At 41.9% G+C, this 26,522-nt stretch overlaps 1 protein-coding gene and 1 pseudogene across 1 annotated transcript; one reads left to right on the top strand and one right to left on the bottom strand.

Moving 5' to 3' along the window:
* Positions 1-1,683: 1,683 nt before the first annotated feature.
* LOC149397975 (putative sugar phosphate/phosphate translocator At2g25520 pseudogene) lies at positions 1,684-4,354 on the bottom strand (annotated as a pseudogene).
* Positions 4,355-4,658: 304 nt separating this feature from the next.
* Positions 4,659-26,067, top strand: LOC149397974 (disease resistance protein RPM1-like). Its single transcript, XM_089613963.1, has 3 exons — positions 4,659-7,501; positions 7,584-7,620; positions 26,005-26,067. The coding sequence occupies exon 1, from the start codon at positions 4,711-4,713 to the stop codon at positions 7,498-7,500; it is 2,790 nt and encodes a 929-aa protein (XP_089470089.1). The 5' UTR covers positions 4,659-4,710; the 3' UTR covers position 7,501; positions 7,584-7,620; positions 26,005-26,067.
* Positions 26,068-26,522: the final 455 nt, after the last annotated feature.

The raw sequence follows: 26,522 nt of genomic DNA, 5'->3' as shown, positions 1-26,522 counted from the left end.
GAGCAAGTCCTATGGTCGTCAGGAAGAATACCATCTTTTGTTGCCAACGTTTGAAGTTGAGCCCGTCAAACTTCCCCGGCCTCTCCGCCGGCATCACTGTGGGAGGCCCTCGAGCCACACCCATGTTTGGAGCATCTAGGCCCAAACCCGCCATCGGTTGAACGAGACCCGCGGGTCCGTTCCCGGCCGTAGCCGCCATCGAGCCTTGTCCCAAAGCCACGGGGATTTGGCCAACGTTGATCACGTTCGTCGGGGTGTTCACCAAGGAGGGATTGTCATTGACGTTCCCTTCAATATTCATGTTCATGGAGTCGTTCACGTTAGTCATATTTCTACAAAAGAAATCCACAAATTAGAATCTCCAAAACAAATCCGAAAAAAAAATAATGGAGAAAACAAATTATTTTTCCTTCCTCGCAACCTATCTTAGAACAAGAAAAAGCTTCAAGATTGTTAGCAATATTATATTAATATTGACGGAATTACAAAACAGTTTGCATGGAAGAAAAATAAACGTAAAACAATTACAAATAAACCGGCTAAACCTTAGAACCGAAAAAAACAAATCGGAAAATAGTCGAGGCCCGTTGGACGGTTTCCTTGAAGCTTTTTATCGCCCTCCCACGGATGCTGGATTATTTGAGCGAAAGCCTCCCAGGATACAACGACTACAGAGGCAAGCTAAGCACGAATAGGCTTGACTCTCGGCGAACTAGAACCTGTGCAAAAACTATCACCAAGATAAACCAAAAAAAAAAAAAAAATTTGGGAATAAGGGAGCTCGGGAACAGTGGGGGAGATAATTGGATTTCGTATGTGTCTTCGAATGAGAGAGCTAAGCCTTCTTTATATACGCGGCCAAGCAATTTTAAACCCGCCAAAAAACGCCCAGTCTTAAAGGCATTTAACACTCATGATGAGGCTGTTATCATTGGCCATTAACACACCTGCTCAAACGTTCAGCCTTCATGGTTTTAAATCTCACGAGTAACTCACCTGCTCAAACGTTCAGCCTTCATGGCTTTAATTCCCAACGTAACCAAAACCTTATTTATGGAATTAAAACAAATTTGGAAGTGAACTTTGCAATAAAAAGAAAGCCTGAGACCGAGACAATTCTCGAAACCCGAGCCTGGCCCGGCCCGGCTCGGCGTTGGCGGCGCGTGTGTGTGCGCAAGGGGTTAAGAGATAACCCACCCACACTCTCCTCTCTTGCACTTGCTTGACCACTAAAGAAAGAGGATAGTATTTAAACACTACCACAACACACATCCCCAACCAATGTGGGACTCTTGGTATTCACTTCCACAACACAACAACAATTGTGTTTCCACAACACAACACCAATTGTGTTTCTTTAGCCTACTTTGAGCATCAATTTCTCATTCATCTTAGGTCCGATTTTGGCAAACAAATATTCAAATTTATAGCCCTCGTTACGAGGAATCCGTATCACTTTGAATTATTCAATTCCGATGAGTGGAACCCACTCAAATTGTTGCCACAAATCAGCCATACACATGTAAATAAATACTCTTTATTTATTTAATTTTTAACAAGCTCTTGAGCTTCGAGTGTTTGTAATACCCGATTCCGATGAAAGCCAAGCCGTAGCCAACAAGTTCATCTCCGTGAATGTGTCCTTGATCACCGACCACGAGAAGGCTATGAGAAGCCAGTCTTTCACGACTCCGGCGACGTCATCGTCAAAGCCGAGGTCTTTCCGACGAGGAGGAACACAGCAAGGTTGAGCGCGAACGCGCACAGAGAATTCGTGCCGTAGACGAACCAGTCGATGTGGAAGCTCGAGGTCGCTTTCAGCACCGGAGCTTCGACAAAGAACCACGGAACGGTCAGGAATGCGAGGCAGCACGGAGCGACGTAGTAGAGAGACGTGATCGGATTCAAGCTGATTCCTTTGGCGTTCAAGTCAACTGTGTGTACGTAATTTATACTGTGTGTTCATTTTCAGCTTTTTGTGGCTAAACACAAATGCCAGATTTTGTTTTTGCCATGCTATAATTCAGTTGATTATGCAGTATTCATATTATTTGAATAATTCGTTATCAAGAAAAGTTGTAGATATATCTCCCACAGATTCACCGAAGAAAAAGAAGCTTACATAGCACATGTGTAATTACCGGAATACAAACAACTAATTCCATAGTAGCTTATTTATTCCATATCCCCCAAAGTTATGTCCATGAATCCTCCACTTCTTCCAGTAACCTTAATCAGCTCTATATATAGCTTACCAGCAACCATCCATATTAACACTTCAATATTCCTAATCTAAAGCAGTGCAGCAAATAAAGTAACATATAACTTCCCATGCAAGTTAATTTCATACTCAATTTTTGGTTGTAATAGATTCTTTCACTTGACACTGCTTCTTTTTTTAACTTGTTTTTAATTTTCCTCAAACGTTTTTCACCAGGGAGCATGGAATGCTGAACGTTAGGGCGTTTCTGATCAATGCGTGTTTGATTATTTATTCTCAGCTTGAAACGATGCGTGTTTTATTTATTTTATCAGTGTTGTAGCTTGAGATGGTATTTATCTATGTTCTTTGTGACGCCAAGATGAACTTGAAGATTAAGTAATTTTTTCAAAGTACTCAAAGCTCTATCGAGATTTCCCCATTGCGTTTGATCTTGAGAGGATTTAATGAGACTTTTTAATGTTTTTTTTTTCTACTCATTCTACTTAGGTTTTAAGACTTGAAAATATACAAATAGACAGATATAAATCAACACGAAAAAATGGGGATCACCTGCAAATTGGTTTCTCTCATATTGATATGTCTAGATTAAAACTTCAGTCGTATACCTTTTCGCTTGAAAGGAAAGCATTAGATATTTTATGTTCCTCTGAAGCTCACAGAATTGTTCTTTTTTTTTTTTTTTTACTATATCAATAGTGCACCAGAATATATATATACTTGGTAAAAAAAAACATGTTATATGAAGTTCATAATAATTTGTACTTGGGTGCTTTTTCATTCAACTTTCTCATTAACAATAAGCAGAGCTTGAGTATATATATTCTGAGAGATGAGACGAGATGTTAAAAAAAATAGATTTGATGTTTGTGAAGAAAGAAAGATGAGATGAGACTAGTTGACAGCTCTTCAAATGTTTCTAGAAATTATAGATCATAACATATATGCTTGAATGAGTTTAAAAATTGATCGAGTCTTCATACCCCGAAAAATAGACATCACGCAAGTTAGTTTTACGTCATTTATATGTTATTGCATGAAGTTTTAGTGTTTTATATTGTTAAAATATTTTCGTTGTAAAAATTGGGGCTTTGCAGTTCACCGATGCCTCACTGCGTTTCTCCCCAACAGCCCATCGTTTTCCGAATTGAAATCGATGTGTATTGAGAGCATATTTGTCCTAGTCAATAAAGATACATATTGAAATCGAAATTCAACACAATCCACTCAAAAAATAATTCCATGCAACATTGCATATTCCTTATGAAATTTCGGTGAATAAGTTCTTACTAAATACGTCTCTGTTAATAAATTTAATAGCAAATAAGACACACGGTTAATAGTTGACCATTAATCGTGTACCTTGGTTATGGGTTAAGCAAGCTAACCGAGACGCTCGTGTTTAACTACTACATTGGTGAGTTTTCATCAAGAGGTACATAATTAATTATAATATCAGAAGGTTTTATGGTCTAATCATATTGCATGCTAAGAAGATGAAGTGAAAAAAGACTAAAGGCAAAGGATCAAGGTTTTGTTTTTTAATAATGTAAAATCAAGGATTTTTTAATACTTATAAAAAAGCACATTGAGACATTCTGGTTAATACAAATGTGACACCGGTTTCCTCTAATTCCACTCAGTTTCGTTTTCTTTTTTCTTGCTACATCAATTTTAACAACTTGAGGCAAAGAATAAGTAAAAATTGAAAGTTTCCAATCGCAAAAAAATTTGAAACTTAATATGTAACAATTATACATAAGCATAAAAAATGATGTGACAATTACACGTAAGCAACAAAGCAACTTTGGTGGTTTGCATTGGAGATGCTCTAATGTCACTGCCCATGTGCTTGCTAGCGTAATCATACTTTGCAAATACTGAATAAAAAATAAAATATATAAGTAAAACCAAAACCAATAAAGATAGTCAATTGCAATTGGTGTAAAAAAAAAAATTGAAAGTTTCCGAATCGCAAAAAAATTTGAAACTTTGTAAGGAGGCTATGGCAGAGACGATCCTGAGACCTGTGATCGAGAAGCAAGAGAAGGAGTTGGAGATATTGTATAAGCAATGGTGCAAGTTTAAGATAATTAATTTAACATTTCCTGAAATCTTAATCCTGTAGCTCATTAGCAATATAGATTAATTATTTACAGGGTTGTAAATAATTCTTGAGCATTTGCCATACTGTAAAAAAATGAAATGATATAAACTGCTTGGTCCAATGAGGAGATTGTTTTGTGGGGAAATTTTTTATTGGTGTACACATGATTTTTTTTTTTTTTTTTTTTTTGAAATCCTAAATAAAAAAGAGAACATCGAAATACTAAAAATAAAAAATCAATAAAGTTAGTCAGTAGAAAACACGGCTTCTGATGCACAAGTCGTTTAATAATAATATATAACCTGGGCTACAAACTCTGAAAGTGTTAAGATTCAGATCACAAACCAATTTGAAAAAAAAAAAAAAAAATTCATAAGCAACAATGGCAGAGACGTTTCTTAGTCCTGTGATTGAGAAACTGATTGAGTTTCTGATCGAAGAAGTAAAGTCGTTGAAAGGAGTTCACAAGCAAGTCAACGGCCTTAAAAAAGAGTTGGAGATCTTGGAGCCTCTTCTCCGTGACGCCGAAGCCAAGTCAGCCAAAGGAGAGCTCAGCGACGCCTCCAAAGTGTGGATGAGACAGCTCAGAGAGGAAGCCGAGCGCATCGAAGACGTCGTCGACGAATACTCTTATTACGCCGAGCAGCGCCGTCAAAGTGAAGTCGGTTTCATCGGCTCTCTGCGCAAGGCTGGTTACGGCGTTAAGACCCTGAAAACACGACACCGCTTAGCCTCCGAGATTCAAGAAATTGAAGATTCATTGCAAAAAATCAAAGACAGTGGTCTGAAGTACGGGCTGAGACCCTTCGAGCAAGGCGGATCAAGTGGCGGGGAAGGGAATTCACGCGTCGACCCTCGCATCGGTTCGCTCTTTCTTGAAGACAATGAGCTCATTGGCATTGGATCGGTGTCGACGGAGCTGGTCACTACTTTGGTGGAAGGTTCGTCTGAGCGTACGGTGGTTTCATTTGTGGGAGAAGGTGGGATCGGAAAAACTACTCTCGCCAGGAAAGTGTACAACGATGTTAAAGAAAAAGGATGTTTTGACATTCATGTTTGGGTCACTGTGTCCCAATCCTACGACATCGACAAGATTCTCAAGATGCTAATGGCTGAGATCTGCTCATCTGGGGGAGAAATGGCCAGCGTTGAACAAGCGCTCACTCTCTTGAGAAGCTCTCTAGAGGCAAAGAGGTACGTGGTCGTATTTGACGATGTCTGGCAAACTGATTTCTGGAGTGTCATAAAGCATGTTTTTCCTTGTAATAGCAATGGTAGTAGGATTCTCGTCACAACTCGTAATTCTGAAATTGTAGAATCCTTTAAGTCACAATCATGGGAAATAATTGTCAAAGAGATAAAGTCTTGGTCTACAGAGCAAGCATGGGAGCTATTTTGTAGAAAAGCATTTCCACTCTCAGGTTGTCCACCCGAATTGGAAAATTTGTCTCTTGAAATATTAAGTAAATGCCAAGGATTGCCACTTGCTGTTGTTGCCGTCGCTGGTTTGTTGTCGAAAAAGAAGCTTTGCAAAGAAGAATGGAAAAGAGTACTCGACAATCTCAGTTGTGAATTTGAAGAACAACGTGAGCTCTCAAGTGTTTCAAAAGTTCTCTCGCTCAGCTATCATGATTTGCCGTACCATCTTAAATTGTGCTTCTTGTACTTTGGTGTTTTCCCGGAAGACTTTTTCATTGGCGAAAAAAGATTATATAGAATTTGGGTTGCTGAAGGCTTCATTGAGCTGAGAAAAGACAAATCGTTGGAACAAATCGCTGGCGAGTACATGACAGAGCTTATCAGTAGAAACTTGGTTTCATTTGAGTTGCGATATGGATCTGTTAGATATTGTAAAGTGCATGATTTGATACTAGACGTAATCCAAAAGAGAGCTAGTGATTTGGGTTTTTATCAATTATTTGACAAAAATAAGCCGAGTTTTGTAAAGAAGGGTCGGCGTTTGATATTTCACAACACTGCAGCGAATGTTTTGGAAAGTGTTTGTGATATGAAGATTCGCTCGGCTGTTCTTGTTAACACTAATGACGTCTCAGATTCTTTCGTAGTTGGTCTATTCAAGAAATGTAAATTGTTGAAGGTTGTTGATTTTGAAGATACTCCGGTTGATAATGTGTCAGATATAGGGTATTTGTTACACCTTAAATACCTAAATCTGAGAGGCTCAAAAGTCAAGACTCTCCCGAAGTCCATCGGAAAGCTACATAATCTGCAAACACTGGATGTCAGATTTACTTTAGTGCAGGAGCTGCCACGTGAGATCAACAAACTGCATAAATTGCGTCATCTTTATTGTGGCTTTTACGACACAGAAATAAAATTTAGTGTCAAATCAGATGTTGGTGTGAGGATGCATGAAGGGATTGGAAATTTGGAAGAGTTACAAACACTATCTAGAGTGGAAGGTGATGTTGGTTTCATGAAAGAGCTACAAAGGCTGAGTAAACTGAAACATTTTGGCATTTCAAAAGTGGGTGCAGAGATGTGTAAAGTCCTTTGGGAGTCTATTGAAAAAATGAAAGATCTTGAAGGGTTAGTATTTCTAACCTCAATCAACAATAAAGAGGTGTTAAATTTGAATTTCATTTCGTCTCCTCCTCTTCGTTTGCGATTTCTCCAACTGAATTGTCGACTACATCAACTGCCGACTTGGATTCCCGAGCTTCAGAATTTGCAGGGTCTTGAGTTACGTTTCTCGAGGTTAGTCGACGAGCCGCTGAAATGCCTCAAAGGTTTGCCCAATTTGGAATACCTTAATATGTATAAGACATACGACGGAGAGGAATTGCTGTTTGAGGAAGGCGGTTTTCCAAAGCTGAAGGCACTTCATTTAATGAGTTTCAAAGGGCTAAAGGTGATTAAGTTTGAAAGAGGAGCACTTCCTCTTCTCGAGGAGTTAGGCATCGGACCTTCCCCACTGATGAAGGAAATTCCAGGCAGTCTTCAACACCTAACAAAACTTAAATCCCTTAGAGTTTTTGGTATGCCAAAGGAATTTGTGAAGGCTCTACAACCCCACGGAGGCTCTGAGTACTGCAAGATTCAGCACATATCTTCGATCAAGTTTTGTTACTACCGAGGCAAAGGGTTTTATTATGATTCTTACAAACTTGGTAGCACAGAGCTTATGCAACTTCTAGAGGAACAACAATGATGTAAGCAACGTTTCAATAAATTTAAATTTCAATTTGCTTGAAATGAACTTGATGTTTTATTCAATTTATTTAATTTTTTCAGGGAAATTGGACGTCATCGCATATCACAGCGTTATGAGGTATCCAAATTATTTTTCCTCAACTTCATGTATGCCTTAATTCTTTACATTTCACGATTCAAGCACTTGCATAATAACAGATAGAATAAAAGCCAGTTTCAACACCCCAATGAAAAGAATTAACATTTGACACTGCTCTCATTTGTATTTGTTTCTTTTCTTGTAAATATTTAGACAGCTGCATGATTAAGTTAATTTCATACTCAATTTTTTTCGTTTTAATATATTCTTTCACTTGACACTACTTCTTTTTGGAACTTGTTTTTAATTTTTTCCTCAAACTTTTTTCACCAGGGAGCATGGAATGCTGAACGTTAGGGCATTTCTGATTAATGCGTGTTTAATTAATTATTCTCAAATTCAAACAATGTGTGTTTGATTATTTATTCTATCAGTGTTGTAGCTTGAGATGGTATTTGTCTATTTTTTTTTTGTTATTCCAAGATGAACTTGAAGATTAAGTAATTTTTCAGTAATGATATTTCAAGATACTCTTTCCTCTCTCGAGATTTTCCCATTGCGGTTTGCTCTTGAGAGGTTTTAACGAGACCTCTTTTAAAAAAAATGTTTTTTTTTCCTTCTTATATATATACTTGGTAAAAAAAAATGTTATATGAAGTTCATAATAATTTGTACTTCTTGTGTGCTTTTTCATTCAAGTTTCTCATTAACAATAGAGGAAATGGCGGCATAAGTGCCCAAAGTTTTCGGGTTTTTACACTTATGTACCCAAACTTTTTTTTTCGCGGCATAAGTATCCAATGTCGCTTCTCCGTCACGCTTTTAGTGTTTTGGACGTTAAATGTTGTTTTGGACGTTAAATGTAAACCCCGAGCCACGTGTCTTCATCGCTGGATTTATACATTTTTATCTTTTGTAAAAAAAAAATAGCATTTTACCTCGGATCGTCTCCCTGACCGGCCGCCGCGCATCGCCATGGCCGCGATCAAGCTCGACTTCCCCGTCCCCGCCGGGCCCACCAGAAGGTAACCCCGCCGCCACGCCCTCCCGGCTCTCCGGTACCTCTCCCGGCTCCCCACAAACCTCTGCAGATCCTCCACCACCGCCTCCTTCGCCGCCGCCTCCATCGCCACCGTCTCAAACGTCGCCGCGTGATCGAACGCCACCGAATCCCACCACTCCCTCGCCGCCACCGTCGTTACTCTTCCCCTCCGCCGCCGCCACGTCATCATCCTCGCCCTCGCGTCCATCATGATCGCGACGACGGTTTCTTTATTCCCGGCGGGATTTATCGTGGCCTTGAACGGCCTCCGGTACGTCTCCGACGAGGGCTTCGTATCTGTCGGAAAGAAAGCGGCCCTCGACAACGCATCTGTGGCCGTCCCCGTCTTAGCGACGCTGCGGTACTTCCCGGAGGCGGCGGCGCGGAAGTACTGCTTCGCGGTGCCGCAGAGGCGGGGCGGCGGTACCTGGTGAGGACGACTTACTTCTACGGCGGGTTCGACGGCGGAGATTCGCCGCCGGTGTTCGATCAGGTGCCGGCGGAGGCGGGGCGGCGGTACCTGGTGAGGACGACGTACTTCGGCGGAGGCGGGACGACGTACCTGGAGATTCGCCGCCGTTGTTTTTTTCATTTCAAAATTATTTTATTTAAGCAAATCAGTCACATATATTAACTCAGACATTGTAGGATGAAGACACGTGGTTCGGGGTTTACATTTAACGTCCAAAACAACATTTAACGTCCAAAACACTAAAAGCGTGACGGAGAAGCGACATTGGATACTTATGCCGCGAAAAAAAAAAAGTTTGGGTACATAAGTGTAAAAACCCGAAAACTTTGGGCACTTATGCCGCCATTTCCTCTTAACAATAAACAGAACTTGAGTACATATATTCTGAGAGATGAGATGAGACGTTAAAAAATAGATTTGATGTTTGTGAAGAAATGAGAGATGAGATGAGAAAAGTTGATAACTCTTCAAATGTTTATAGATCATAACATATATGTTTGAATAAGTTTAAAAATTGATCGAGTCTTCATACCCCGAAATATAGGCATCATGTAAGTTAGTTTTACGTTATTTATTTTTTATTGCATGAAGTTTTTGTGTTTTATATTTTTTGGATCTTTTCGTTGTAAAAATTGGGGTTTTGCAGTTCGCCGATGCCTCACTGCATTTGTCCCCAACAGCCCATCGTTTTCTAGCATTGAATATTCGATGTGTATTGAGAGCATATATGTCCTAGTCAATAAAGATACACATTGAAATTGAAATCCAACGCTTTTTTTTTTTAAAACCCAGAAATTTCATTAACTGGAATCGAAGAGGATTGCTGTAAGCACCTCCTGGTTTACATCAGTCTTGTTACAAAACCCAGGCAATTGGTTCACGACGGTACTCTTACAAAGCAAATGAGCAACCGCGTTCCCCGTCCTTGGAATCCAACAAAACTTTACAGAAACAAAAGATTGAGCAGCACACATAATTTGATCAAAGAGAGGTTCCAAGCTCCAATTCGGACAGCCAAACCCCTTCTGCAAGCTATCCATAATTTGCTTGTTATCCCCCTCAACTACTACCCGCTGCTCATTCCGAAACTTCGCCACTAGCACGGCTAAATAAATCCCCAACATCTCTGCTTCCTGGGCAGACTTCGCAGCCACAACATTTCTCCACATCCATCGGACATGACCACCCTCTCTCCTGGCTACCACTCCCACCGCAGCTCCAAGTGGCCCGAAGCTTGCATCAGCATTTATCTTGGTCTCGCCCGGTAGAGGTTTCTGCCACCTGAGGCTTCCTGTACCCCTGATGTCGCGCTTCTCGTCAGCAGCAGCTCCTCCCTGGTCCGGGAAACACATAGACCGAACCTCACTTACCCTCCGCCTTATTTCCAATAGCTGCCTCTCCGCCGTGTTTTCTAGGCTCCCGAAGATGGCCTTGTTTCGCCACCGCCACACCGAGTCTAGAATGACAGCCGCCTTGGTGAGAAATTCCTGTTTACCATAGCCCAGCCCTTCTGCAATACAACTGCGATTAAGAATCTCTTCCACCCACTCTGCGCCGCTCCTCTCCCTCTCCCCATCCCACCGGCAGCCATTCGCCTCCGCCCACCACCATCCCCTCGCGAAAGGGCACTCAAGGAACAAGTGTTGAGTGGTCTCGGTCTCTCCTTCACAGAAAATACACGCCATTTCTCGAACCGAAAAGATCTTGCTCAGCCTCTCCCTCGTCGGGATACCATTCTTCGCCACCCGCCACATCAAAAACTTCAGGTTTTCCGGTAGCTTCGAGTTCCACAAACTCCGCCACATCTCCGTCTTCGGATTGAAGGTTGCTCTCGCAATTTCCCCGTATGCCGACTTGAGGTCGAACTTCCCCGATGCCGTACCCAACCACATGAGTCGGTCCTCCTTGGGTTCCGCCGAGACTCGAAGCTCCTCCGCCATCTCGCACAAATCCTTTCCCAGCCACGCCAAAAACTTGCCTCTATCCCACTGACACGAACCAGGAATAAAAAAATCTCTTACGGTCTTTGGTTTCAGCCTCGGCCCGTCTCCCAATGTCCTCACTTCCGCCCCCCGAAGCCAATTCACTCCAACTATCGGCACCGAGTTACCACTCCCCACGAGAAAGCAAGTATTGCTCCGAATAATGCTTTGAGTAGACAGGATGTCTCTCCATCCCCCGGAGTCCCCGGATTTCCTTTGGCACGTGAGGAAGTTGTCATTCACGCAATAAATATCCTTTAGGATCGAGACCCAAAGGAGTCTAGAGTTCGCCGCTACGTGCCACCCCAATTTACAAAGCAGGGCCGAATTAATATCTTCAAATTTGCGGAACCCCAAACCTCCACAATTTTTTGGTTGGCAAACGGCATCCCAACTCACAAGCGCAAGGAATCTCTCATCATCATTTCTACTGGTCCACCGAAAACTTCTTGTTGCCTTATCCAACGAATGACAAAAACACTTTGGAAGCCGAAAGGTCGCCATGGCGTAGACCGGGATGCTTTGAACGACCGATTTAATGAGGGTGCTACGGCCCGCCTTCGAGATTGTCTTCGCCATCCAACCTTCTAATCTTCCATAGACTTTTTCCTTTAGATGTGTAAAACTTCTCCCCCGATTGCGGCCGAGAATTAGGGGGTTTCCAAGATAATGAATGTCCGTATCACACTCCTCCATTCCCAACCACTCCATGATCTCTCTCCGGTGGAACTCCGAGGTATTCCTTGAGAAAATGAGTCCGGATTTTTAGATATTCACTCGTTGCCCGGACCACGCTTCGTATTTTTGAAGGCATCCCCACATCGCCTCCACCTCAACCCTCCTAGCCCGGCAAAATAGAATGGTATCATCGGCAAACATCAAGTGGTTAATGCTTACCCCATTACTTCCCATAGTGATGCCGTGAAAACCCCATTGACCTTCTTCTCTCACAAGCAATCTACTCAAGACTTCGTTGGCCAAAATGAAAAGATACGGAGAAAGTGGGTCACCTTGACGGAGCCCGCGGCTTGGCGTCTTCTTCTCAAGAGGGGATCCATTAAGGAGAATAGCGTACGATGCCGTAGTGATGCATTGAGCAACGAGCCCCACAAACTTCTCCGACGCTCCAAAGCACCGGAGCACTTGTAGGATGAAGCTCCACTCCAACCTATCGTAAGCTTTGCTCATGTCAATTTTAATGCCGAGAAGCCCTCCTAGACCTTTCTTCTTCTTCAATTTAGTTACTACTTCTCTCGCAACTATCGTGTTTTCCGCGATCCATCTTCCCAGAACGAACGCGGATTGATAGGGGGAGATCATCCCATCTAAATGTCTTCTAAGCCTTGCGGTGATAATGCGAGTGATAACTTTGAAGCTAAAGTTACATAAGCTTATGGGCCGGAAATTCCCAACGGTCTCGGCTCCATCGACCTTAGGGATGAGCACTACGTGTGCAAGGTTAACAATCTTTAGGAGTTTCCCATTCCTAAAGAATTCTTGCACAAACTTGATTAACGAGTCCCTCACCACATCCCAAAATTTTCGATAGAACGCGCCTTGAAGCCTATCCGGCCCCGGAGCTTTCATAGCGTTCATAAACCACACTGTTTCCTTCAGTTCCTCTCCCATTGGAATCGCCGTGAGCCTTTCATTGTCTTCACTCCCAAGTATAGGAGTTATCAATCTTTCCAAATCCTCCGGAAAAGACGGATTCGAAGACATGAAAAGCTCGGAATACTTGTGGTTTAGGTATCTTCCAATATCCTCACGACTATGAAGATACGACCCGTCATCATCAAGCATTCTCCCAATGTGATTCCTCTTCCTCCGCACCAAGGTAGAAGTATGGAAAAAGCGTGTGTTCTTACCTCCCTCCTTTAGCCACGTCTCTCGAGATTTTTGCCTCCACACCGCCTCTACTTTCCGATGCATGTCGTGGATTTTGAAGCTCAAGGCAGCCTCCTCCTCCAAGCTCTCTCTAGAGATACCCCCGCTTTGCACCTCTATTAGCCTCGCCTCACAATCCTTAAGCCTCGCTCTCTCCACATTCCAACGTCCTGCTTGCCACCCTTTTAGCTCCCTAGCCACCTCTTTTGTCTTGACATGTAACTTCCAACTATCAAACCCAGAAATCTCCTTCTTCCACACGCCTTCCACCGTTTCTCTACAAAATGGCTCGTCCGCCCAAGCTTCATAGAAACGGAACGGTCTTTTCCCTCTCTACTCCTTCAAGTAGCAATCCAACAAGATGGGTGCATGATCCGAACCAATAATCGCGAGATTCCTTACCCCCGCCATTCCAAACCTCCTAAGCCACCCCGGGCACACCACGGCGCGGTCAAGACGCTCCAAGATCCTATGCTCCGCCTCTCTCCCATTTGACCATGTAAACCTCCCCCCTTCCGCTCCTAAGTTGATCCCCCCGGACACGCTAAGAAACTTCTGAAGGGTTCTCCCGGAGCTCCAAGTAACCTTTTCTCCCCCTTCCTTATCCCCCGCCACCCCAATGAGATTTAGATCCCCTATAAGCACCCACTCTCTTCCATAGGATCCTACAAGTCCTCCAATCTCTTCCCAAAAGCCCTCCCTATTCCTCGCCTCCGGTGGCCCATAAACCCCCCACAAGTCCCAATCCAAATCTCTCGTATCTCCTCGCACAATTCCCCAAACAAAATTTTTTGTAACCTTCCACACATCCAAATTGACTCCCCTTCTCCACCATATACAAAGACCCCCCGAGGCCCCCCTAGCACCGCTCCCTACACCACCCCAAAACCCGTACTTTTCCCTTAACCTTTGCATTCTCCTCTCCCCCATTTTTGTTTCTGACAAAATTACAATATCCGGATTATGACTACGAATGAGACTCCGGAAAATCTCATTCATTTGGTCTCCGTTGAGACCGAAGCAATTCCAAGATAGCACTGACATTGACGAGGTAGGGGGTTGTTAAGGCCCGCCTCCTCGGCCAATGATAGTGAGGTTTCCGCAACATCCTTCTCCGCACCAAGGACCTCACCCTTGGACGGATTCGCAGCTCCCTTGGTGCCCTTGCTCCCAGCCGTCTTCTTCCGGGGTTTGATAACACGTCTCGCATAAATCTTCTCCCCTGCTTCCTCATTAAGCCCCATATTAAACTCCAATTGTAGATTCTTAGCAAAATTCTCAACTTCCTTCTTGCCACTTGCTCCTCCTGACTTTCCCTCATCCTTCCTCTCCTCTATCTTTTTTTTCTTGCCGCTCTCTCCCTGTTCATTAGCCTTCCTTTTACTTGAGATATCTAATCTCATCTCTAGTTCTTCAATAATCCCAATTGGTATATCCTGCTCACTTCCCACCAATCCAGGCCCAGATCCACAATTATTTCCTTCCCTCTTTGTTTCCTTTCTTGCACGGTTTTCCTGGGCCCCTACTACACTTTGTGCACTCCTCCCCAGCCCATTCCAATTTGGCCCATTACTTCTTTCCACGTTACCCCCAGCCACTTCCTCCTCTGCCTTTTTCCCATCTCTCGCTTTTGATATTATTTCCGTACTGTGGTCCCTCCTGCTGACATTCCCTGGCATTTCCTGCGCGGGTAGTGTTTGCACCACCATTTCCTGGCACCTGCTCACTGTCCACTGGTTCCTAGGTTTGTCCTCTCCCCTCTGGGTGCGCCACTCTTGCTGTACCTGCTGACCTATGCGGCTCCTGCTCAGCTCCCCGCTTCCCTGTATCTCGTTATCTTCTCCAGTCGCCGCCGTCTCCACCGTGCCACGGCCACCCTTCCTCTCTCGGTGAAGCCTTTCATCTCTGCTTCGGTTGGGCGGGGACAAAGCTTCCTCCAGTGTTAGTTTCCCGATGAGGTCCTCCACCCCGATAAAGCACGACTTCACCGGTGATTCAGCGTAAATCCACCCGCCGTATTTTTTAACCAGTGGTGAGTGCGTGGACCTCACCATGGCCCAGCTCCGGCGACTACATTCATCCTCCTCGTGGCCCACTATCCCGCATTTAAAACAGAACCTCCCCAACTTCTCGAATTTAAACTGTATCCACAGCGGAGCCAAACCATCTCTTTCCAGAAATAGACCTGCCATTAAAGGTTTCCCTATGTCTGCTACCACCTTCAAACGGACCAAGGTAGCATCCCTTCCAGTGAACCCTATCACCCTGCCCGCCAATGCCGCCAGTTGTCTCCCATTCCGCTCATTCAGGTAGCCTGGTGGAAGTCCTAGCATTCCAATCCAGTACGGCGACGTCTCAAAAGTCAGTTCCTCAACCATCAGCATCTCCGGCCAGTTTTGAATCAGAAATTGAGCCCCCTTGCACGTCCAAAGTCTGCCATCCAAGATCCTATTCGCATCTTCCTTTAGATCGAATCTCAGCTGGAATATGTCAGGTCTGATTTCCCTTACATTCCAGGGCCGTTTACATCTCCAAACCACCGAGAAAACGTCATAAATTTGCTTGACCCTCACCGGCCTTGTGGAAAGCATTTTTCCTGCCAGAAAAGATGCGTTCCCTCTGACTACCTCCGTCGTCGTCCTGGTCGAAATATGCAGATTGCTTATGAGGAATGAAGTCGCCATCTCCAAGTCTTCCTCCTCATTCTCTTCCCTGTTCAGTTCCTCAGCTGCAACACCTGTGCCCATCAATAATGTTACCCTGTTTATGTTGTCCCCTGTACTCATCCTTCCCGTGTTTCCCAACCCTCTGTTCTCACCGGCACTTGTATTTCCCCAGATACACCACAAAACCCTCGGAAACCCCAACACTCTTCTCTTCGCTAGAGAGAAAACTAAAACTCACAAAAGGACAAATGCCTCACTCTCTTCTCTGTCTAGACGTTACTCTTTTTGGTGGTTTTATCAATTGAAATCCAACGCTATCGACTCAAAAAATAATTTCATGCAACATTTCATATTCCTTATGAAATTTCTCTTGATAAGTTCTTACTAAATGCGTCTCTGTTAACCAATTTAACAGCAAATAAGACACACGGTTAATAGTTGACCATTAATCGTGTGCCTTGGTTATCGGTTAAGCAAGCTAACCGAGACACTCATGTTTAACTACTACATTGGTGAGTTTTCATTAAGTGGGGGATAATTAATTATAATTTCAGAAGGTTTTATGGTCTAATCATGTTTCATGCTAAGAAGATGTTGTGAAAAAAAAGACTAAGGGCAAAGGATCAAGGTGTCCTTTTTTTTTTTTTTAATAATGAAAGATCAAGGATTTTCGAATACTTATAAAAAGCACATTGAGACAACGAAGAAGTAAAACTAGTTTCGTTTATTCACACTCAGTTTCGTTTTCTTTTTTCTTGCTACATCAATTTTAACAACTTGAGGCAACGAAGAAGTAAAACTAGTTTGGTGATAAGCACACACACACCCCAAATAATTAGATGAATTTGAGTGGAGTTAAAATGAAAAAATTGATCCCAACCATAAAATAATTAAAATAAAAAATAAAAAAATGTATTACTAGATAACAAAGTCGCCAGAGTCACACGTAGGAAATTTCAGAGCAAAAGTCACGACCACAGCATATTGAGCTTATTGCACGTACATGAAGTTTTAGACACACGTACATGAAGTTTCTAAAATAATACCACGACACAGCATATTGCAAACTCTAATCAATAAATCACTCATTGGATACTTAAATATTTAATGAATAGAATAATGTAGAAATCATCAGAGCAATGCAATAATAATAATAATAATAATAAGAGTCCGTAACTCATGGATCTAAGAGAAATTTATGGAGCAGAATAAGCCATTACCATGTGTTTCCATCTGAGGACTAACTTTGTGGACAATGATTCGAAAGCCAGAAATTGATTGCAAGTAAAGAGGAACGTAAATTATAAGTATAAAGAAAAATGTAACGTAGATTGATAGAACTATGTGATATTACTTTTATACTCGAATAATAACGCCAAACATAGAGCTACCATTGTTCTACAAGTTCTTCAGTAACATTTCAGAACCAAAAAGACCATAAAAAAGACTTGAAGAAAGCAACGGAAACATTAATCTTCTAATTCATTCATATATCATAGTACTAAAGTTCACAATAATGATCTCTAATTCAGTCGCTCGTAAATACGGTAAATGTAAAGACTGGCCATAATAAGAGACACAAATCAACATCATGACCAACAAGAAAAATATAAATAAATAAAAATTCAAAAATTAATAATAATTAAAACAACGGGGATAACAGAATTGATCAATCTTGGGTCTCACTCTTCTTAGCAGCTCCGATTTCTACACCGGCGTCATGTTCCTCGAGCAACTTTCCTGCTTCTTCTTCCTCATCGTTCTGCTCCTTCTTCTGAGCCTCCGCGGCCTTCAAGCTCTATTAGCAATATTATATTAATATTGACGGAATTACAAAACAGTTTGCATGGAAGAAAAATAAACGTAAAACAATTACAAATAAACCGGCTAAACCTTAGAACCGGAAAAAACAAATCGGAAAATAGTCGAGGCCCGTTGGACAGTTTCCTTGAAACTTCTTATCGTCCTCTCACGGATGCTGGATTATTTGAGCGAAAGCCTCCCAGGATACAACGACTACAGAGGCAAGCTAAGCACCAATAGGCTTGACTCTCGGCGAACTAGAACCTGTGCAAAAACTATCATCACGACAAACCAAAAAAAAAATCTGGGAATAAGGGAGCTCGGGAATAGTGGGGAGATAATTGGATTTCGTATGTGTCTTCGAATGAGAGAGCTAAGCCTTCTTTATATAGGCGGCCAAGCAATTTTAAACCAGCCAAAAAACGCCCAGCCTTAAAGGCATTTAACACTCATGATGAGGCTGTTATCATCGGCCATTAACACACCTGCTCACCAGCTCAAACGTTCAGCCTTCGTGGCTTTAAATCTCACGAGTAACTCACATGCTCAAACGTTCAGCCTTCATGGCTTTAATTCCCAACGTAAACCTTATTTATGGAATTAAAACAAATTTGGAAGTGAACATGCACGTGTGTGTGTGTGTGTGTGCACGCGCGAGGGGTTAAGAGATAACCCACCCACACTCTCCTCTCTTGCACTCGCTTGACCACTAAAGAAAGATGATAGTATTTAAACACTACCACAACACACATCCCCAACTAATGTGGGACTCTTGGTATTCACTTCCACAACACAACAACAATTGTGTTTCCACAACACAACACCAATTGTGTTTCTTTAGCCTACTTTGAGCATCAATTTCTCATTCATCTTAGGTCCGATTTTGGCAAACAAATATTCAAATTTATAGCCCCTCGTTACGAGGAATCCGTATCACTTGGAATTATTCAATTCCGATGAGTGGAACCCACTCAAATTGTTGCCACAAATCAGCCATACACATGTAAATAAATACTCTTTATTTATTTAATTTCCAACAAACCCCCACATGAATGAAATTGAGACGACAATTATAAAGACAAGACTCGATGTGGTGATAAATTCTACGGTCAGTACTAGTATAGGATAGGTAGGAAAAGCCTTTGAACCTTCCCTCGGAAAGATATGTCATCTTTACTGACTACTCAGTAGACGCGTTGTCCTTGAACTGTTAGCCGTTTTGTATAAACGATAAACATATCCCCCACTGATATTTCCCAGACACAGGTTCAGTTCTCATGGTTATGTTCATTTTGGCCCTGAACATTCGCCTGGTTCTACAAGAGTTTCTAAAGAATTAAGCCCAATTAATTCTCTTTCGAAGCGGCCCCACTTCTCTCTCACATAGGTGATTCTTTTTTGCATTACTCATTTGGAATCTCAGATATCCGATCTCATAGAATCATTAAAAACTCAAAGTTTAACCTCGTATGGGTGTCACTGTTTAATATAGGAATAAGACTAGGGGTTTTCCCCCACAGTGACCTCACATAGCCTTTGACAATTAGGTTGTCCCTTTGAACCAAGATCTTGGGATCTCTAGTCATCATGGTTGGGTTTCCTTTGCCTTGGCTTTATTTGCCATGGGCTTTAGCCCCATTCCTTTGGATGTCTTCTCTACTTGGTCCCTATTTAACCATTTGGTTAGCGGATCCGCAATATTCTCTTTGGACCTAACATAGTCAATACTAATGACTCCAGATGAGAGAAGTTGTCTAAAGGTATTATGTCGTCGACGGATATGTCTAGATTTACCATTATACATCACATTATGTGCCCTACCAATAGCAGATTGGTTATCACAATATACACATATTGCAGGCATAGGTTTTGTCCAATTAGGAATATCCTCCACAAAGTTCCTTAGCCATTCAGCTTCTTCTCCACATTTATCCAATGCAACAAACTCAGATTCCATCGTGGATCTCGTTATCACAGTTTGTTTGGAGGATTTCCAAGATATGGCCGCACCTCCCAGAGTGAATACATATCCACTCGTGGCTTTCGAATCTTGAATATCAGATATCCAACTTGCATCAGTGAAACCTTCAATTACTTCAGGATATCTAGTGTAGTGTAGACCATAATCACGAGTGAATCGTAGGTATCTCATTACCCTTATGATTGCTTTCCAGTGTTCAGCACTTGGATTACTCGTATATCGAGCTAGTCTACTCACGGTGTAGGCTAAATCTGGTCTCGTGCAACTCATCAAGTACATGAGACTGCCTATCACCCTCGCATATTCAATTTGAGATATGCTTTCACCTTTATTCTTAGACAAGTTTTGACTAATGTCTATGGGAGTTCTCGAGACTCCAGAATCGTCCTTTCCAAACTTGTTTAGGATTTTATCAACATAGTGTGTTTGATCGAGTACAATCCCATTGGGTGTTCGGGTAATCTTGATCCCCAGAATTACATCAGCAATTCCCAGATCTTTCATATCGAACCTTGAGTTCAATATATCTTTTGTGGATTGGACCATACGATCATTACTCCCCACTATGAGCATGTCATCTACATATAAACACATAATCACATCCATGTTCAGTGGTTTTAATGTACACACATTTGTCACACTCATTGATCTTAAATCCATTTGACATCATAACGTTGTCGAATTTCTCATGCCATTGCTTTGGGGCTTGTTTAAGGCCATAAAGCGACTTGACTAGTTTACAGACTTTCTTTTCTTGTCCGGGTGCAATACAACCCTCAGGTTGATTCATATAGATGTCTTCTTCGAGATCTCCATTAAGAAAGTCTGTTTTTACATCCATTTGATGAATTTCAAGATTGCGTAATGCAGCAATTGCAATTATCAATCTAATAGAAGTTATTCTCGTCACGGGAGAATAAGTATCAAAGTAATCAACACCCTCTTGTTGTTTATACCATTTGATTACCAGTCGTGCCTTATACTTATCAATTGAGCCATCGACTTTCATCTTCCTCGTAAAAATCCACTTAGAACCAAGCGTTTTACTTCCAAGAGGAAGATCAACCAACTCCCAAGTGTGGTTTTGCATGATAGAGTCTATTTCACTTCTTATGGCTTCTTTCCATAAGTGACCCTCAACAGAGTTCACTGCCTCTATATAATTTAGAGGTGGAGCCTCCAACATATAGGTGAAAAAATCATAACCAAAATATTTTTCTACCCTCGCTCGCTTGTTTCGTCTAAGTCCCTCAGACTCTATCTCTTCTTCGGACTCTTCATCATTATCTTGAGTTATTTCCTCAATATCCTCAAGAAATTGGTTTGATGAACTCGGTTCAACTTCTTTAGACTTATAAGGAAATACATGTTCAAAGAACGAAGCATTTTTAGATTCCATAACTGAATCGTTGTGTATATCGGGGTTTTTCGAGTCTTACACAAGGAATCTATATGCATTACTATGATGTGAGTACCCAATGAAGATACATCTACAGCTTTTGGCCCTATCTTCATTTCTTTGGAGCGGGAGCCATTACTTTGGCCAAGCACCCCCACATTCGCAAGTATTTATAGGAATGTCTCTTTCCTATAAATAGCTCAGACGGAGACTTATCCTCCTTCTTCTGTGGTATCTTGTTCAGAAGGTAATTTGCAGACAAGATCGCTTCCCCCCACATATCTTGGGGTAACCCAGAACTTAACAACATCGCATTCATCATCTCCTTGAGAGTGCGATTCTTACGTTCGGCAACGCCGTTTGATTGAGGAGAATAAGGTGGAGTGACTTCGTGAATAATTCCATGTTGTGCACAAAAGGCACCAAATGGTTCAACATATTCACCTCCTCGATCACTTCGCACTTTCTTAATCTTCTTATTAAGTTGATTCTCAACTTCTAATTTGTATATGGCAAATTTCCCAATTGCTTCATCTTTGCTTTTAAGCAAATATACATAACAATATTTTGTACAATCGTCAATAAAAGTCACAAAATATTTATTACCACCTCTCGTGGGCATGAACTTTAAATCACATAGATCGGTATGGATTAAGTCGAGAGATTCATTACTTCTTTCAACACTATGAAAGGATGTTCTCGTTAGTTTTGCTTCAACACAAATTTCACATTTATGATTTGAGTCAATATTAAAATTTGGAATACACTCCAAATTAATCGATTTTCTCAGTGTGTCATAATTTACATAACCTAGTCTACCTTGCCATAAATTAGACGACTCAATCATATAAGCGGAAGAAGAAGTTTTATTCATTTCTTTTGCCTTGATGGTCATTACATTCATTTTGACCATGCCATTCTTAACATAGCCCTTGCCCACATACATTCCATTTTTAGACAATACAAGTTTTTGAGACTCTAAAACCATCCTAAATCCATGGTTATCCAGCACAGTCCCAGAGATAAGATTCTTCCGCATATCAGGCACGTAGAGAACTTTGGTGAGCTTCATCTCCTTCCCAGAAGTCATCTTCAGAAAGACTTCACCTTCCCCCTTGACTTCAGAGGTAGTAGAGTTGCCCATGAACAACTTTTCTCCATCTCCTAGCAACTCAAGGGTGGAGAAGGAGTTCTTGTCAGCGCAGATGTGGCGGGTTGCTCCAGTGTCCAGCCACCACTCCTTCGGGTTTGAGTCAATCATGTTGACCTCGGAGACCACAGCGACGAGGAGGTCATTATCATCCTCCACGACATTGGCCTTCTTCTTCTTCTTTGGCTTTCTACAATCGGCAGCTCAGTGACCAACTTTGTCGCAATTGTAGCATTTACCAACAATCTTTTGTTGGTAGTTCTTCTTGAACGTCTTCTTATTAAGTTGATTCTCAACTTCTAATTTGTATATGGCAAATTTCTCAATTGCTTCATCTTTGCTTTTAAGCAAATATACATAACAATATTTTGTACAATCGTCAATAAAAGTCACAAAATATTTATTACCACCTCTCGTGGGCATGAACTTTAAATCACATAGATCGGTATAGATTAAGTCGAGAGATTCATTACTTCTTTCAACACTATGAAAGGATGTTCTCGTTAGTTTTGCTTCAACACAAATTTCACATTTATGATTTGAGTCAATATTAAACTTTGGAATACACTCCAAATTAATCGATTTTCTCAGTGTGTCATAATTTACATGACCTAGTCTACCATGCCATAAATTAGACGACTCAATCATATAAGCGGAAGAAGAAGTTTTATTCATTTCTTTTGCCTTGATGGCCATTACATTCATTTTGACCATGCCATTCTTGACATAGCCCTTGCCCACATACATTCCATTTTTAGACAATACAAGTTTTTGAGACTCTAAAACCATCCTAAATCCATAGTTATCCAGCACAGTCCCAGAGATAAGATTCTTCCGCATATCAGGCACGTAGAGAACTTTGGTGAGCTTCATCTCCTTCCCAGAAGTCATCTTCAGAAAGACTTCACCTTCCCCCTTGACTTCAGAGGTAGCAGAGTTTCCCATGAACAACTTTTCTCCATCTCCTAGCAACTCAAGGGTGGAGAAGGAGTTCTTGTCAGCGCAGATGTGGAGGGTTGCTCCAGTGTCCAGCCAACGTCTCTCCCTTGACTCCAAGCTTGTGGGCGTGCTTCTTCCCCTTCGAGTTCTCGCCATGTTCGACGACATTGGCTCGCTCGGAGACGGTTCTCAGTCTTTTATCGGAGCCACGATTGTCTTCCTCGATTCGGAGGCGAACAACCAAGACTTCAAGACTCATCTCATTTCGCTTGTGCTTGAGGTAGTTCTTGAACTCCTTCCACCCCAGTGGCAATTTCTCTATTACGGAGGCAACTTGGAAAGACTCGTTAATGGTCATTCCCTCGGCTTGAACCTCATGGAAAATGAGTTGAAGCTCTTGCACTTGACTCACAACGGTCTTCGTGTCCACCATTTTGTACTCGAGGAAGCGACCCACAATGTACTTCTTAGAGCCCGCATCCTCGGTTTTGTACTTTCGATCCAACGAATCCCAAAGCTCTTTAGACGAGGCTTTTGAGCTATACACGTTGTATAAAGAGTCGGCGAGACAATTTAACACGTGGTTTCGACATAGGTAGTCGGATTCGTTCCACCCCACATAGGCCCGAAGCACTTGTGGGTCGGCTTCACCCTCACGAGGAGTGGCTGGAGGATCTTCGGTCAAAAACCGAGCAAGTCCTATGGTCGTCAGGAAGAAGACCATCTTTTGTTGCCAACGTTTGAAGTTGAGCCCGTCAAACTTCCCCGGCCTCTCGGCCGGCATCACCGTGGGAGGCCCTCGAGCCACACCCATGTTTGGAGCATCTAGGCCCAAACCCGCCATCGGTTGAACGAGACCCGCGGGTCCGTTCCCGGCCGTAGCCGCCATCGAGCCTTGTCCCAAAGCCACGGAGATTTGGCCAACGTTGATCACGTTCGTCGGGGTGTTCACCAAGGAGGGATTGTCATTGACGTTCCCTTCAATATTCATGTTCATGGAGTCGTTCACGTTAGTCATATTTCTACAAAAGAAATCCACAAATTAGAATCTCCAAAACAAATCCGAAAAAAGAAATAATGGAGAAAACAAATTATTTTTCCTTCCTCGCAACCTATCTTAGAACAATAAAAAGCTTCAAGATTGTTAGCAATATTATATTAATGTTGACGGAATTACAAAACAGTTTGCAAGGAAGAAAAATAAACGTAAAACAATTACAAATAAACCGGCTAAACCTTATAACCGGAAAAAACAAATCGGAAAATAGTCGAGGCCCGTTGGACGGTTTCCTTGAAGCTTTTTATCGCCCTCCTACGGATGCTGGATTATTTGAACGAAAGCCTCCCAGGATACAACGACTACAGAGGCAAGCTAAGCACCAATAGGCTTGACTCTCGGCGAACTAGAACCTATGCAAAAACTATCACCACGACAAACCAAAAAAAAAAAAAATTCTGGGAATAAGGGAGCTCGGGAACAGTTGGGAGATAATTGGATTTCGTATGTGTCTTCGAATGAGAGAGCTAAGCCTTCTTTATATAGGCGGCCAAGCAATTTTAAACCAGCCAAAACACGCCCAGCCTTAAAGGCATTTAACACTCATGATGAGGCTGTTATCATCGGCCATTAACACACCTGCTCACCTGCTCAAACGTTCAGCCTTCATGGCTTTAAATCTCACGAGTAACTCACCTGCTCAAACATTCAGCCTTCATGGCTTTAATTCCCAACGTAACCAAAACCTTATTTATGGAATTAAAACAAATTTGGAAGTGAACTTTGCAATAAAAGAAAGCCCAAGCCCGGCCCGGCGGCGGCGCGCGTGTGTGTGCACGCGCGAGGGGTTAAGAGATAACCTACCCACACGCTCCTCTCTTGCACTTGCTTGACCACTAAAGAAAGAGGATAGTATTTAAACACTACCACAACACACATCCCCAACCAATGTGGGACTCTTGGTATTCACTTCCACAACACAACAACAATTGTGTTTCCACAACACAACACCAATTGTGTTTCTTTAGCCTACTTTGAGCATCAATTTCTCATTCATCTTAGGTCCGATTTTGGCAAACAAATATTCAAATTTATAGCCCTCGTTACGAGGAATCCGTATCACTTGTAATTATTCAATTCCGATGAGTGGAACCTACTCAAATTGTTACCACAAATCAGCCATACACATGTAAATAAATACTCTTTATTTATTTAATTTCCAACAAGCTCTTGAGCTTCGAGTGGTTGTAATACCCGATTCCGATGAAAGCCAAGCCGTAGCCAACAAGTTCATCTCCGTGACCGTGTCCTTGATCACCGACCACGAGAAGGCTATGAGAAGCCAGTCTTTCACGACTCCGACGACGTCATCGTCAAAGCCGAGGTCTTTCCGACGAGGAGGAACACAGCAAAGTTGAGCGCGAACGCGCAAAGAGAATTCGTGCCGAAGACGAACCAGTCGATGTGGAAGCTCGAGGTCGCTTTCAGCACCGGAGCTTCGACAAAGAGCCACGGAACGGTCAGGAATGCGAGGCAGGACGGAGCGACGTAGTAGAGAGACGTGATCGGATTCAAGCTGATTCCTTTGGCGTTCAAGTTATACTGTGTGTACGTAATTTATACTGTGTGTTCATTTTCAGCTTTTTGTGGCTAAACACAAATGCCAGATTTTGTTTTTGCCATGCTATAATTCAGTTGATTATGCAGTATTCATATTATTTGAATAATTCATTATCAAGAAAAGTTGTAGATATATCTCCCACAGATTCACCGAAGAAAAAGAAGCTTACATAGCACATGTGTAATTACCGGAATACAAACAACTAATTCCATAGTAGCTTATTTATTCCATATCCCCCAAAGTTATGTCCATGAATCCTCCACTTCTTCCAGTAACCTTAATCAGCTCTATATATAGCTTACCAGCAACCATCCATATTAACACTTCAATATTCCTAATCTAAAGCAGTGCAGCAAATAAAGTAACATATAACTTCCCATGCAAGTTAATTTCATACTCAATTTTTGGTTGTAATAGATTCTTTCACTTGACACTGCTTCTTTTTTTAACTTGTTTTTAATTTTCCTCAAACGTTTTTCACCAGGGAGCATGGAATGCTGAACGTTAGGGCGTTTCTGATCAATGCGTGTTTGATTATTTATTCTCAGCTTGAAACGATGCGTGTTTTATTTATTTTATCAGTGTTGTAGCTTGAGATGGTATTTATCTATGTTCTTTGTGACGCCAAGATGAACTTGAAGATTAAGTAATTTTTTCAAAGTACTCAAAGCTCTATCGAGATTTCCCCATTGCGTTTGATCTTGAGAGGATTTAATGAGACTTTTTAATGTTTTTTTTTTCTACTCATTCTACTTAGGTTTTAAGACTTGAAAATATACAAATAGACAGATATAAATCAACACGAAAAAATGGGGATCACCTGCAAATTGGTTTCTCTCATATTGATATGTCTAGATTAAAACTTCAGTCGTATACCTTTTCGCTTGAAAGGAAAGCATTAGATATTTTATGTTCCTCTGAAGCTCACAGAATTGTTCTTTTTTTTTTTTTTTTTACTATATCAATAGTGCACCAGAATATATATATACTTGGTAAAAAAAA

This window comes from Urtica dioica, chromosome 5 (assembly GCF_054948205.1).
Source record: "Urtica dioica subsp. dioica isolate 48M chromosome 5, U.dioica_male_clone48M_v1_H2, whole genome shotgun sequence".
In the NCBI taxonomy this organism is placed as follows: domain Eukaryota; kingdom Viridiplantae; phylum Streptophyta; class Magnoliopsida; order Rosales; family Urticaceae; genus Urtica; species Urtica dioica.
Note: the sequence above shows the minus strand (reverse complement) of the source record. Positions and strands in the feature narration are given on the sequence as shown.

Excerpts from the sequence above, each read along its gene's own strand:
- LOC149397974 (XM_089613963.1), top strand. The coding sequence starts at position 4,711 with ATGGCAGAGACGTTTCTTAGTCCTGTGATTGAGAAACTGATTGAGTTT.